This window comes from Sus scrofa, chromosome 6 (assembly GCF_054392235.1).
Source record: "Sus scrofa isolate SSC_HxYL_T2T_F1_AM1 chromosome 6, Sscrofa_HxYL_maternal_Yorkshire_Landrace_v2.0, whole genome shotgun sequence".
NCBI classification, from domain to species: domain Eukaryota; kingdom Metazoa; phylum Chordata; class Mammalia; order Artiodactyla; family Suidae; genus Sus; species Sus scrofa.
This window is the reverse complement of record NC_139388.1, coordinates 162,537,634-162,552,511: the sequence shown is the minus strand read 5'-3', so window position 1 is coordinate 162,552,511 and position 14,878 is coordinate 162,537,634. Positions and strand designations below refer to the sequence as shown.

At 41.0% G+C, this 14,878-nt stretch overlaps 1 protein-coding gene across 7 annotated transcripts in view; it reads left to right on the top strand.

Moving 5' to 3' along the window:
* Positions 1-14,878, top strand: part of MRPL37 (mitochondrial ribosomal protein L37) — a 51,860-nt gene that overhangs the window by 25,395 nt on the left and 11,587 nt on the right. For 2 of the 7 annotated variants that reach the window (XM_021096592.2, XM_084965015.1), the window contains exon 5: positions 4,312-4,469. In XM_021096592.2, the coding sequence (XP_020952251.2) occupies positions 4,312-4,469 (158 nt within the window). Of the gene's footprint in view, positions 1-4,311; positions 6,597-6,683; positions 8,129-9,332; positions 10,407-14,878 lie in introns of those variants that run through there. The other 5 variants (XR_014808224.1, XR_014808226.1, XR_014808227.1 and 2 more) reach the window with 5 other exon arrangements.

Sequence of the window (14,878 nt, the reverse complement as noted above, 5' to 3'; positions counted from 1 at the left end):
TAAGGTGGTACCTCATCGTGGTTTTGATTTGCATTTCTCTAATGATGAGTGACATTGAACATCTTTTCATGTGTTTTTTGGCCATCTGTATGTCTTCTTTGGAGAACTGTCCATTTAGATCTTCTGCCCATTTTTCGATGGGGTCGTTTGTTTTTTTTGGTATTGAGCGGTAGGAGGTGTTTATAAATTTTGGAGATTAATCCCTTGTCAGTCGCTTCATTTGCAAAGATTTTCTCCCATTCTGTGGGTTGTCTTTTTGTTTTGTATAGGGTTTCCTTTGCTGTGCAGAAACTTTTAAGTTTAATTAGGTCTCATTTGTTTATTTTTGTTTTTACTGTCATCACTCTAAGAGGTGGATCTGAGAAGATGTTGCTGTTGCTTATGTCAGAGTGTTTGGCCTGTTTTCCTCTAAGAGTTTTATAGTATCTGGTCTTGTATTTAGGTCTTTAATCCATTTGGAGTTTATTTTTGAGTATGGTGTTAGGGAGTGTTCTAATTTCATTCTTGTCCATGTGGCTGTCCAGTTTTCCCAGCACCACTTACTGAACAGGCTGTCTTTTCTCCATTGCATATTTTTGCCTCCTTTGTCGTAGATGAGTTGCCTGTAGGTGCGCGGGTTTAATTCTGGGCTTTCTATCCTGTTCCACTGATGTACATTTCTGTCTTTGTGCCAGCACCGTATGGTTTTGATGACTGTTGCTTTGTAGTATAGTCTGAAGTCAGGAGGCCTGATACCTCCAGCTCCGTTTGTCTTTTTCAGGATGTCTTTGGCTCTTCTGGGTCTTTTGTGCTTCCAAACAAATGTTAAAATATTTTGTTCAAGTTCTGTGAAACATGTCCTTGGTAATTTGGTAGTGATTGCATTGAATCTGTAGATTGCCTTGGGTAGCATACTCATTTTGATGATAATATTGACTCTTCCAATCCAAGAGCATGGTATGTCTTTCCATCTGTTTGTGTCATCTTTGATTTCTTTTATCAGCAGTAATTGTTTCTTGTCTACTTTTTATGTTTTCTAGTTGCTTTCTAAAGTAATAGGCATCACTGTTCTCATCTGCTCTTAAGTCCTTCATATTCACTCTTAATTTCTTCACTATTTTCTCTCCCTTTTGAACTTGGTCTATTAGACTGCAGAGGTCTGTTTCATAGTTTGCTCCTTCAGGGGGATTTTCCTGTTCTTTTGACTGGGAATGGTTCCAGAGCTTTTTCATTTTGCTTATATTTTTTTTGAAGCCTGAGTCTCAGCACCCAGCCCCTGCCCGAGCATCTCAGGCTGTGGTGTCTGGGGGTGGTGGTAAATGTCTTTTGTGCTGCTCTCTCTCTCTGCTTTGCCTTTCTCAGTCTGGCTGCTGCACTTTTTTCTTGGAGGTCCCTCCATCCGGCTGATCTCCATCACTTCAGTGGCTTCCCAGGGTGCAGGTTCCTTTCTTCTTTAATAGCTCCCTCTCTCAGAAGTGCTGGAACTGTCTTAATTGCTTTCTTTTCTTCTCTCTTTTTTTCCCTTTTATTCTACCCAGTTATGTGGAGGGTTTCTTGCCTTTCTTGGAGGTGTAAGGTCTTCCGCCATCATTCAGTAGATGTTCTGTGCAAATACATGTGGATAGTTAGTTTTTGGTTTTGGGTTTTTTTTTTTTTTTGATGGTTTGTGGGAGAATGAGTGTCACGTCCTACTTCTTCCACCATCTTGATTCCTCTCTGATTTGTGCATTATTTCAGGTTCCACATATAAGTGGTATTATATGGTATTTGTGTTTCTCTTTTTGACTTACTACACTTGGTATAAGAATCTCTAGTTGCATCCATGTTGCTGCAAGTGCCTTTATTTCATTCTTTTTTAATGACAGAGTAGTATTCCACTGAATATATGTACCACATCTTTTTAATTAATTCATCTGCCAATGGACTTTTAGGTTGTTTCCATGTCTTGTCTATTGTGAAATAGCTGCTGCTATGGATATAAGGGTGCATGTATCTTTTTTTTTTCTTTTTTTTTTTTTTTGGCTGTATCTGCAGCATATGGATATTCCTAGGCCATGGATGGAATATGAGCTGCAGCTGTGAACCTGTGCCACAGCTGTGGCAATGCCAGATCCTTAACCCACCAAGCCAGCCCAGGAATCAAACCTGTGTTGCCAAAGAAACTGAGCCACAGTGGGAACTTGCATGCTTCTTTTTTTCTTCTTTTTATGGCTGTACCCGTCTCATATGGAAGTTCCTAGGCTTAGAGTTGAATTGGAGCTGCAGCTGCCAGCCTATGCCACAGGCACAACAATGCCAGATCTGAGTTGTGTCTGTGACCCATACCACAGCTTGTAATAACAGCTGATCCGTAACCCACTGAGTGAGTCCAGGGATTGAACCTGCATCCTCACAAACACTATATTGGGTTCTTAACCTGTTGAACCACAGTGGGAACTCCTGCATGTATCTTTTTGGTATTATAGTTTTGTTCAGATAGGTTCCCAGGAGTCAGATTGCTGGACATAGGATAATCCTGTTACTAGTTTCCTGAGCAACCGCCATGCTATTTTCCATAGTGGTTGCATCAACTTACATTCCCACTGGCGGTGTAGGACTCCCTTTGCCCCACACCCTCCCCAGCATTTGTTATTTGTAAACTTTTTCATGTTACATCAGTTTTAATGGGTAGTGTGAGGGGCTTTTGACAAGGCATCAAATGTTTCCTTTATTCATAGGTCCCTTGAGATACACCCTTTTCCTGTGCGCTCTGAACTCAGGCCAACCTCCAGCTAAGACTGAGGAAGCCTCAAAGGCCTTGTATGGGGCTGTTTGTCCCACTTCCATCAAACAAGGCACCACCACCTAGCCTGTGAGCCAGGGAAGAAACTAGGGAGTCAGGCTGGGCAGCCCTGCCATCCACTCAGCCATGAACCACAGCATCTTCCTCCTTCACTTCTCTTCATTTCCACAGCTACACCGGGGTCAGTCCTTACCGTCCCTCATCCAGCCTGTTGGCACAACCTCTTAACGGGTTAGTCTGACCCAGGCTCTTCAGTCCCCTCTAGTTCACGGATTAAATCCCATTGCTCTCCATGCCCACCTCCCCAGGGCCTGTTGAATAAAGTTTTCACTCCTTGGCTTATCACACGAGGGCCTTCATGTCTGCCCTCTGCCTGTCATGCCAGCCTCATCTTTGTCTCATGCCTCACAAGCCCCCTTTATTCCAGCTATGCCTTTCCCCCCACCATGCTTGGGCACTTCTCTTCCCTCTGCCTGCACTTTGACCTTTCACCTCTTTTCTCTTCAGCTTAGTAACTACTCATACTCATCTATCACAGTTCATCTTAGGCCTCACTTCTTCCCAGAAATGCTCTACGACCGTACAGTCTGGTCAGGAGCCTGTCATCTGTCTTCACACAGCCCCCTGGCTCCCCTCATGGCTTTACATGTCCCTGTGTATGGGTGTGATCCGTTTTCCTGTCTTCTCCCCTCTAGCCTTGGTGTGCTGCTCAAAGGCAGTGGCAGGCACTGTGTGGCCTCTGTTGCTGGCACCTGTCTGAGAGCTTGCTGCAGAGGGAGTGTAGAGAGTTGGGTGCTAACATGTGCTGAGGAACTGAAGCAGACAGGAAAGTCATGTCTCTCTTGAGTGGTGATCTCCTCTGAGACTTTCAGAGCCCACACTTTTCCAGCCTCTTTCCTCCTTTGCATCCTCTTCTGCTCATCCAGGTCACTCACTCTAGAAGCCCTTAGCCGCCGAGAGTTTGCTCATGGCCATGCAGGGGAAGAAATCCTAACCCAGCAGGGATGCGGCTGAGATGAATAAGTACTGAACTTTCATTCTCAGCACAATGTTGTGAGGTAGGGGAAGTAGTTTGTTACTAATAAGTATTGAATTTTGTAAGTGATTTACTTTAAAAAAAATAAATAAGCATAGATTTCTGGTCACCCTTCTAACACTGTCATCTGTGTGCTTGAAAGAGAGAAAAAGGGGTGGAATTAGAGCTTGCCTGCAAGAATCACCTGTAACAGGTTGGCAAACATTTCCTGTACAGAACTAAGTCATATTTTAGGTTTTTGCAGGCCCCATTTGGTCTCTATCACAGCTACTTAATAGACATATGTAAATCAGTGGGTGTGGTTGTGCTCCAGTAACAATTTCATTTTCAAAAACAGGCAGGGGCCAGCTTAGCCAGCAGGTTGATGTTTGCCAGCCTCTGAGCTGTCATGATGACATCTCCTTCTCCTGAGTCTTTGTAGTGCCTGGCACTGAGCTGAGGCGGGGTGGCTTTGCTGAGGCTTTGGGGCAGGCTGATTACTCTTCTGCCCTCCACATGATGACGTGTCTTGCAGGGTTCCAGGAGGGTTATCCTTACCCCTGTCCCCACACCCTGTATTTCCTGGAGTCAGCCAATTTACGACCACGCCGCTTTCAACCAGATCAGCTGCGGGCCAAGATGATCCTGTTTGCTTTTGGAAGTGCCCTGGCTCAGGCCCGGCTCCTCTATGGGGTACGTATATGGAGGAGACGACGAGCTGCTTTGCTTTGTGTCAGTCTCCTACCTTATCCCGTTCAAAGGAGAAAAGAGGACATGGAGGTTGTTTGCTTGACAGAAGAGTTTTAGGGCGAGCCGCTTCTACTCACTCGACAGAGATGGACTGCTGTCTGTTAGGGGCCTGTGATGTGCCTGTCTTCTACATAAGAAGCCTTGTTTTTTATTACAATAGCCCACACAGTTTCATTGTGATCCCCATTTTTCAGATGATGCCTCTGAAGTCCAGGGAGGCAAGCAGCTTGTTTAGCATTGCACAGCGGTAAGTGATAGAGAAAGGACTGGGACCAGGTAGCCCCAAGTCCCAGGGCTTCACTTAGCTGTGCTCCAGCACACGGCCTCTGTTCTGTATAATTGGAGCCAAAGCACAAGGCTCCCACGGGCAGGCAGGAGGAAGTGAAGCAGGAGAGATGTCCCAGACCTGCCTGTCCAGACCTCTCAGGACAGGTTCTGAGGACCAAGATAGCACTTGGTGGTAGCCCCTGGATTCTCAGAGGTCTCCAGGACCTAGATGTTAAAGAAGGCAGAGTGGTTACCACAGAATCGGAGGAAAGCATGGCTGGGGAACAAAGGCCTCTGGGGAGGATGGCAATGCAGGAGTCCCTAAGCAGACCTGGGACACCGGATCCCTGTTTTGTATGTGTGTTGGGGCTAGGGGGATTTTTTTTTTTTTTTTAAACTCAGTGAATTTTAGTATGTTTATAGTTGTACAACCATCATCACAACCCAATTTTAAAACATTTTCATCCCAAACCCTCAGCTAATCCCCACCCCCAACCTGTCTCCTTTGGAAACCTTAAGTTTTTCAAAGTATGAATCAGTTTCTGTCCTGCAGATAAGTTCATTGTATTCTTTTTATAGATTCCACATATAAGTGATAGCATGATACATTTATGTCTCACTGTCTAACTTCACTTAGCATGATAATTTCTAAATCCATCCATGTTGCTGCAAATGCCATTATTTCACTCCTTTTTATGGCTGAGTAATATTCCATTGTGTATATATACCACATCTTCTTTATCCACTCCTCTGACAATGGACATTTAGGTTGCTTTCATGTCTTGGCTGTTGTATATATAGTGTTGCAGTGAACATTGAAGTGCACATATCTTTTCAAGTCCCAGTTTTCTCTGGATAGAGGTCCAGGAGTGGGATTGCCGGATCAAATAGAACTTCTGTTTTTAGTTTTTTTGCAGAATCTCTATACTGTTTTCCATAGTGGTTGCACCAATCTACATTCCTACCAACAATGTAATGTTTGTAGACTTTTATTGGTTCCAGGACTTTGGGTCCAATCAGAGCTGTAGCCACTGGCCTACACCATAGCCACAGCAGTGCCAGGTCTGAGCGTGTCTGTGACCTATACCAGAGTTCATGGCACCAGCAGATCCTTAATCCACTGAGCAAGGCCAGGGATTGAACCTGCAACCTCATGAATACTAGTCGGATTTGTTTCTGCTGAGTCATGATGGGAACTCCACTGTTTGTAGACTTTTTGATGATGGCCATTCTGCTTATATAAGGTGGTACCTCTTAGTAGTTTGATTGGCATTTCTCTAATAGTGATGTTGAACATCTTTTCATGTATTTGTTAACCATCTCTATGTCTTCTTTGGAGAATTGTCTGTTTAGATCTGCCCATTTTTAAAATTTTTATTTATTTATTTTTTGGTATTGATCTGCAGGAGGTGTTTATATATTTTGGAGATTAATCCCTTGTTAGTTGCTTCATTTGCAAAGATTTTCTCCCATTTTGTGGGTTGTCTTTTCATTTGTTTGGGTTTTCCTTTGCTGTGCAGAAACTTTTAAGTTTAATTAGGTCTCATTTGTTTATTTTTGTTTTTATTGTTATTACTCTAGGAGTTGGATCTGAGAAGATAATGCTGTGGTTTATGTCAGAGAGTGTTTGGCCTATGTTTTCCTCTAAGAGTTTTATAGTATGCAGTCTTATGTCTAGGTCTTTAATCCATTTTGAATTTATTTTTGTGTATGGTGTTAGGGAGTGTTCTAATTTCACTCTTTTACATGTAGCTGTCCAGTTTTCCCAGCACCACTTATTGAAGGGACTGTCTTTTCTCCATTGTATTTTTTTTTTTTTTTTTTTTTTTGTCTTTTGTCTTTTTGTTGTTGTTGTTGCTATTTCTTGGGCCGCTCCCACGGCATATGGAGGTTCCCAGGCTAGGGGTTGAATCAGAGCTGTAGCCGCCTGCCTACGCCACAGCCCCAGCAATGCAGGATCCGAGCCGCGTCTGCAACCTACACCACAGCTCACGGCAACGCCGGATCGTTAACCCACTGAGCAAGGGCAGGGACCGAACCCGCAACCTCATGGTTCCTAGTCGGATTCATTAACCACTGCGCCACTATGGGAACTCCTCTCCATTGTATATTCTTGCCTTCTTGTCAAATTAGTTGACTGTAGGTGTACGGGTTTAATTCTGGGCTTTCTATCCTTTTCTGCTGATCTGTAGTTCTGTTTTTGTGCCAGCACCATATTGTTTTGATGACTGTAGCTTTGTAGTATAGTCTGGAGTCAGGGAACCTGATTCTTCCAGCTCCATTTGTCTTTTTCAGGATGTCTTTGGCTCTTCTGGGTCTTTTGCACTCCAAACAAACTTTAAAATATTTTGTGCTAGTTCTGTGTAGAATGCCATTGGTAATTTGATAGGGATTGCCTTGAATCTGTAGATTGCCTTGGGTAGTATAGTCATTTTGACAATATTGATCCTTCCAATCCAAGAGTATGGTATATCTTTCCACTATTTGTGTCATCTTTTTTTTTTTTTTTAATTTTAGGACCATACCTGTGGCATATGAAAGTTCAAAGGCTAAAGATAGAATCAGAGCCATAGCTGCCAGCCTGTGCCACACCCACAGCAACCCGGGATCCAAGTTGTATCTGCGACCTACACCATAGCTCACAGCAATACTGGATCCTTAACCCAATGAGTGAGGCCAGGGATCAAACCCACATCCTCATGGATACTAGTAGATTCATTTCTGCTGCGCCACAATGGATACTCTGTGTCCTCTTTGATTTCTTTCATCAGCATCTTATACAGGTACAGGTCTTTTGTCTCTTTAGGTAGGTTTATTCCCAGTTATTTTATCCTTTTTGCTGTGATGGTAAATGGGATTGTTACCCTAATTTTTCTTTCTGGTCTTTCATTATTAGTATATAGAAATGCAGTTGATTTCTGTGTATTAATTTTGTATCCTGAGTCTCTCATATTAAGTGAAGTAAGTCAGAGAAAGACAAATGTCATATGATATCACTTATATCTGTACCTTTGGCATAAATGTACCTTTCCACAGAAAAGAAACTCATGGACTTGGAGAATAGACTTGTGGTTGCCAAGGGGGAAGGAGTGGGATGGACTGGGAATCTGGGGTTGATAGATGCAAACTATTGCGTTTGGAGTAGATAAGCAATGAGTTCCTGCTGTATAGCACAGGGAACTATATTTAGCCACTTACGGAACATGATGGAGGATAATGTGAGAAAAAGAAAATGTATATGTGTGACTGGGTCACTTTGCTGTACAGTGGAAATTGACAATATTGTTAACTACTTTATAATGGAAAAAATAAAAATCATTAAAAAAGAAAAAAAATGGTATCTTATAACTTTACCAGAGTCGTTGATGAGCTCTAACGGTTTTCTGATGGTGTCTTTAGGATTTTTTAGGTATAGTATCCTGTCATCTGCAAACAGTGATAGTTTTGCTTCCTCTTTTCCAATTTGGATTCCTTTTATTTCTTTTTCTTCTCTGATCGCCATGACGAGGACTTCCAAAACAATGTTGAATGGCATTGGTAAGAGCAGACATCCTCTTCTTGTTGCTGATCTTAGCAGGAATTCTTTGAGCTTTTCACCATTGACAATGATGTTAGCTGTGGGTTTGTCATATATGGCTTTTATTATGTTGAGGTAGGTTCCCTCTATGCCCACTTTCTGGAGGGTTTTTATCAGAAATGGGTGTTGGATTTTGAAAAGTTAGGTTGTTTATTTGAGATTTTTCTTGATTCCTGAGGTAGGCTTGTATTGCTAAAAAAAAAAAAAAAAAAAAAACTTCCCTCTTAGAACTGCTTTTGCTGCGGCCCATAGGTTTTGAGTTGTTGTCTTTGTTGTCATTTGCTTCTAGGTATTTTTCAATTTCCTCAATTTCTTCAGTGATCCATTGGTTGTTTTTAGTAGTATGTTGTTTAGTCTCCACATGAAGTCCATCTGGTATAATGCATCGTTTAAGGCCTGTGTTTCCTTGTTGATTTTCTGTCTGGTTGATCTGTCCATTGCTTTAAGTGGGGTATTAAAGTCCCCCGCAATTGTGTTATTGTCAGTTTCTCCTTCTACGGTTGTGAGGAGTTGCCTTATATATTGAGGTGATCATATATATTTACAATTGGGTGTATATATATATATATATATGTTTACAGTTGTTACGTCTTCTTCTTGGATTGGTCCTTTGATTATTATGTATGTCCTTCTTTTGTCTCTTAAAATATTCTATATTTTAAATTCTGTTTTGTCCTATATGAGTATTACCACTCCAGCTTTTTTTTTTTGTAATTTTTTTATTTTACTTATTTTTTCTGCTGTACACTGTGGGGACCAAGTTACACTTGCATGTATGTATTTTTTTCCTCCCTTTGTTCTATTGCAATTTAAATACCTAGACATAGTTCTCAATGCTACACAGCAGGATCTCATTGTAAATCCATTCCAAGAACAATAGTTTGCATCTGATAAGCTCACGCTCCTGATCCCTCCCACTCCCTCCCTCTCCCCGCCAGGCAGCCATAAGTCTATTCTCCAAGTCCATGATTTTCTTTTCTGTGGAAATGTTCACTTGTGCTCTATGTTAGATTCCAGTTGTAAGTGATATCATATGGTATTCGTCTTTCTCTTTCTGACTTATTTCGCTCAGGATGAGAGTCTCTAGTTCCATCCATGTTGCTGTAAATAGCGTTATGTCGTTCTTTTTTATGGCTGAGTAGTATTCCATTGTGTATGTATACCACATCTTCCTAATCCAGTCATCTGTCGATGGACATTTGGGTTGTTTCCATGTCTTGGCTATTGTGAACAGAGCTGCAATGAACATGCGGGTGCATGTGTCTTTTTCAAGGAAATTTTTGTCCAGATATATGCCCAAGAGTGGGATTGTGGGGTCATATGGTAGTTCTATGTATAGATTTCCAAGGTATGTCCACACTGTTCCCCGTAGTGGCTGTACTAGCTTACATTCCCACCAGCAGTGCAGGAGGGTTCCCTTTTCTCCACACCCCCTCCAGCAGTTATTTGTGGACTTATGAATGATGGCCATTCTGACTGGTGTGAGGTGGTGTCTCATGGTAGTTTTGATTTGCATGTCTCTCATAATCAGAGATGTTGAGCATTTTTTCATGTGCTTTTTGGCCATCTGTATATCTTCCTTGGAGAACAGTCTATTCAGGTCTTTTGCCCATTTTTCCATTGGGTGATTGCCTTTTTTGCTTTTGAGTTGTGTAAGTTGCTTGTATATTCTAGAGACTAAGCCCTTGTCCATTGCATCATTTGAAACTATTTTCTCCCATTCTGTAAGTTGTCTTTTTGTTTTCTTTTTGGTTTCCTTTGCTGTGCAAAAGCTTGTCCGTTTGATTAGATCCCACTGGTTTATTTTTGCTCTTAATTCTGTTGCCTTGGGAGACTGACCTGAGAAAATATTCATGATGTTGATGTCAGAGAGTGTTTTGCCCATGTTTTCTAGGAGTTTGATGGTATCTTATCTTATATTTAAGTCTTTCAGCCATTTGGAGTTTATTTTTGTGCATGGTGTGAGGGTGTGTTCTAGTTTCATTGCTTTGCATGCAGCTGTCCAGGTTTCCCAGCAATGCTTGCTGAATAGACTTTCTTTTTCCCATTTTATGTTCTTGCCTCCTTTTGTCAAAGATTAATTGACCATAGGTGTCAGGGTTTATTTCTGGGTTCTCTATTCTCTTCCAGTGGTCTGTTTGTTTTGATACCATTACCACACTGTTTTGATGACTGTGGCTTTGTAACATTGCTTGAAGTCTGGAAGAGTTATGCCCCCTGCTTGGTTTTTGTTTCTCAGGATTGCTTTGGCAATTCTGGGTCTTTTGTGGTTCCATATAAATTTTTGGATTGTTTGTTCTAGTTCTGTAAAAAATGTCATGGGTAATTTGATAGGAATTGCATTGAATCTGTAGATTGCTTTGGGTAGTATGGCCATTTTTACAATATTGATTTTTCCAATCTATGCACATGGAGTATCTTTCCATTTCTTTACATCTTCTTTAATTTCTTTGATTAAAGTTTTATAGTTCTTGGCATATAAGTACTTTACCTCCTTGGTCAGGTGTATTCCGAGGTATTTGACTTTTTGAGGTGCAGTTTTAAAAGGCATTTTTGTATTCCTTTTCTAATATTTCATTGCTGGTATACCGAAATGCAACTGACTTCTGAATGTTAATCTTATATCCTGCTACTTTGCTGAATTTATTAATCAGTTCAAGTAGTTTTTGGGTTGAGTCTTCAGGGTTTTCTATGTACAGTGTCATGTCATCTGCATACAGTGACAGTTTTATCTCTTCTCTTCTATTTGGATGCATTTTATTTCTTTTGTTTGTCTAATTGCTGTGGCTAGGACTTCTAAAACTATGTTGAATAGCAGTGGTGAGAGTGGACATCCCTGTCTTGTTCCAGATTTGAGTGAGGAGGCTTTCAGTTTTTCTCCATTGAGTATTATATTTGTTGTAGGTTTGTCATAAATGGCTTTGATTATGTTCAGGAATGTTCCCTCTGTACCCACTTTGGCAAGAGTTTTCATCATAAATAGATGTTGGACTTTGTCAGTTGCTTTTTCTGCATCTATTGATGATCATATGGTTTTTGACTTTCCTTTTGTTAATGTGTGTGACGTTGATTGATTTGCGTATGTTGAACCATCCTTGTGAACCTGGGATGAACCCTACCTGGTCATGGTGTATGATCTTTTTGATAGTTTGTTGGATTCGGTTGGCTAAAATTTTGTTGAGAATTTTTGCGTCTATATTCATCAAAGATATTGGCCAGTAGTTTTCTTTTTTGGTGGTATCTTTGTATTGTTTTGGAATTAGGGTGATGGTGGCATCATAGAATGTTTTTGGGAGTGTTCCTTCTTCTTTGACCTTTTGAAAAAGTTTAAGGAGGATGGGCACCAGATCCTCTTTATATGTTTGATAGAATTCGCCTGTGAAGCCATCTGGTCCTGGGCTTTTATTTGTAGGGAGTGTTTTTATGACATACTCAATTTCATTTCTAGTGATCAGTCTGTTCAGTTGTTCTGTTTCTTCTTGATTCAGTTTTGGCAGGCTGTAAGATTCTAGAAAGTTGCCCATTTCCTCCAGACTGTCAAATTTGTTGGCATATAGTTGTTCATAGTATTCTTACGGTTTTTTGTATTTCTGCAGTATCCGTTGTGATTTGTCTTTTTTCATGTCTAATTTTGTTTATTTGGCTTCTTTCTCTCCTCTTTTTAGTGAGTCTAGCCAGGGGTTTGTCAATTTTGTTTACCTTTTCAAAGAACCAGTTCTTGGTTTTATTAATTTTCTCTATTGTTTTTTGATTCTCCATTTTATTGATTTCCTCTTTGATCTTTATAATTTCCTTCCTTCTGCTGACTTTAGGTCTTTTTTGTTCTTTTTCTAATTCGTTTAGTTGGAGGGTTACGTTGTCAGTTTGAGATCTTTCCTCTTTTTTGAGGAAGGCCTGTGTCTCTATGAATTTCCCTCTGAGCACTGCTTTCGCAGCATCCCATAGATTTTGAGAGGTTGTGTCTCCATTATTGTTTGTCTCAAGGTATTTTTTAATTTCCCTCTTGATTTCCTCATTGACACATTGGTTCTTTAGGAGCATGTTTAGTCTCCATGTAGTAGGTTTTTTCTCATTTTTTTTCCTGTGGTTGATTTCTAGTTTCATGCCATTGTGGTCAGAGAAGATACTTGAAATAATTTCTATGCTCCTGAATTTGTTGAGGTTAGCTTTGTGTCCCAATATGTGATCGATTCTTGAGAATGTTCCATGCGCACTTGAGAAGAATGTGTATTCTGATTTTTTTGGATGTAGTGTTCTGAAGATGTCGATTAAGTCTAACTTTTCTATTGTTTCCTTTAGGATCTCTGTTGCTTTATTGGTTTTCTGTGTAGAGGATCTGTCCATTGATGTGAGTGAAATAATAAAGTCTCCTACTATGATTGTATTCCCATCAATTTCTCCCTTTATGTCTGTTAATATTTGTTGTATGTATCTGGGTGCTCCTGTATTTGGGGCATATATGTTGACGATGGTAATATCCTCTCCTTGGATGGATCCCTTAATCATTAAATAGTGTCCTTCTTTGTCTTTATTTATGTCTTTTGTTTTAAAGTCTATTTTGTCTGATATGAGCGTTGCGACTCCTGCTTTTCTGTCATGTCTATTGGCATGAAATAATTTTTCCCACCCCTGCACTTTCAATCTATATGTGTCCCTTGTCCTAAGGTGAGTTTCTTGTAGGCAGCAGATTGAAGGTTTTTGCTTTTTTATCCACTCAGCCACTCTGTGTCTTTTGATTAGAGCATTCAGTCCATTGACATTTAAGGTGGTAATTGATAGATGATTATTTATTGCCATTTTATTTTATTTTATTTTATTTTATTTTTTTGTCTTTTGTCTTTTGTCTTTTTGTTGTTGTTGTTGTTGTTGTTGTTGCTATTTCTTGGGCCGCTCCCGCGGCATATGGAGGTTCCCAGGCTAGGGGTTGAATCGGAGCTGTAGCCGCCTGCCTACGCCAGAGCCACAGCAACGCAGGATCCGAGCCGCGTCTGCAACCTACACCACAGCTCACGGCAACGCCGGATCGTTAACCCACTGAGCAAGGGCAGGGACCGAACCCGCAACCTCATGGTTCCTAGTCGGATTCATTAACCACTGCGCCACGACGGGAACTCCTTGTTGCCATTTTAAACCTTGTTCCAGTTGATTCTATGATTCTTCATTCTATCTTTCTTTTTTTGGTTGGATGATCTCCAATTATTTTCTCCTTGAGTGTTTTTCTTTTCATTTTTTGTGAATGCTCCAGCTTTCTTTTGATTACTGTTTTACATAGAATATTTTTTCCATCCTCTTTCTCTCCCTCTTTTTTTTTTTTAATTATTCAGTGAGTTTATCACAGCTATAGTTGTATAATGATCATCACAATTCAGTTTCACAGGATTTCCATCCCACAACCCAAGCACATTCCCTCACCTCCCAAACTGTCTACTCCAGAGACCAAAAGTTTTTCAATGTCTGTGAGTCATCATCTCTTCTGCAAAGTTCATTCTGTCCTTTTTTCAGATTCCACATGTCAGTGAAAGCATTCACAACCAAATTTTACAGCACATCACAACCAAATTTTACAGCATTTCCATCCCAAACCCTCAGTGCATCCCTGCTACCCCCCAACCTGTCTCATTTGGAAGGCCTAGGTTTTTCAAAATCTGTGAGTCAGTATCTATTCTGCAAAGAATTTCACTGTGTCCTTTTTATAGATTCCACATGTAAGTGGTAGCATTTGATGTTGGTGTCTCATGGTCTGACTGACCTCACTTAGCATGATAATTTCTAGGTCCATCCATGTTGCTAAAAATGCTGGTATTTCGTTCATTTTAATGGCTGAGTAATATTCCATTATGTATATGTACCACATCTTCTTGATCCACTCCTCTGTCAATGGACATTTAGGTTGTTTCCATGTCTTGGCTATTGTGAAGAGTGCTGCAATGAACATTGGAGTACATGTGTCTTGTTGAGTCATGGTTTTCTCTGGGTAGATACCCAGGAGTGGGATTGCTGAGTCAAATGGTAGTTCTATTTTTCGTTTTCTGAGGAATCTCCATGCTGTTTTCCACAGTGGTTGTACCACTTTACATTCCCACCAACAGTGTACTAGGGTTCCTTTTTCTCCACACACTCTCCAGCACTCATTTTTATTTTTTATTTTTTTGTCTTTTTGCCATTTCTTGGGCCGCTCCCATGGCGTATGGAGGTTCCCAGGCTAGGAGTCCAATCGGAGCTGTAGTGCTGGCCTACGCTAGAGCCACAGCAATGTGGGATCTGAGCCTCGTCTGCAACCTACACCACAGCTCATGGCAACGCCAGGTCCTAAACCCACTGAGCAAGGCCAGGGATCAAACCCACAACCTCGTGGTTCCTAGTCGGATTCTTTAACCACTGCGCCACCATGAGCACTCCTCCAGCACTTGTTGTTCGTAGACTTTTTGATGATGGCCATTCTGGCTGGTGTAAGGTGGTACCTCATCGTGGTTTTGATTTGCATTTCTCTAATGATGAGTGACATTGA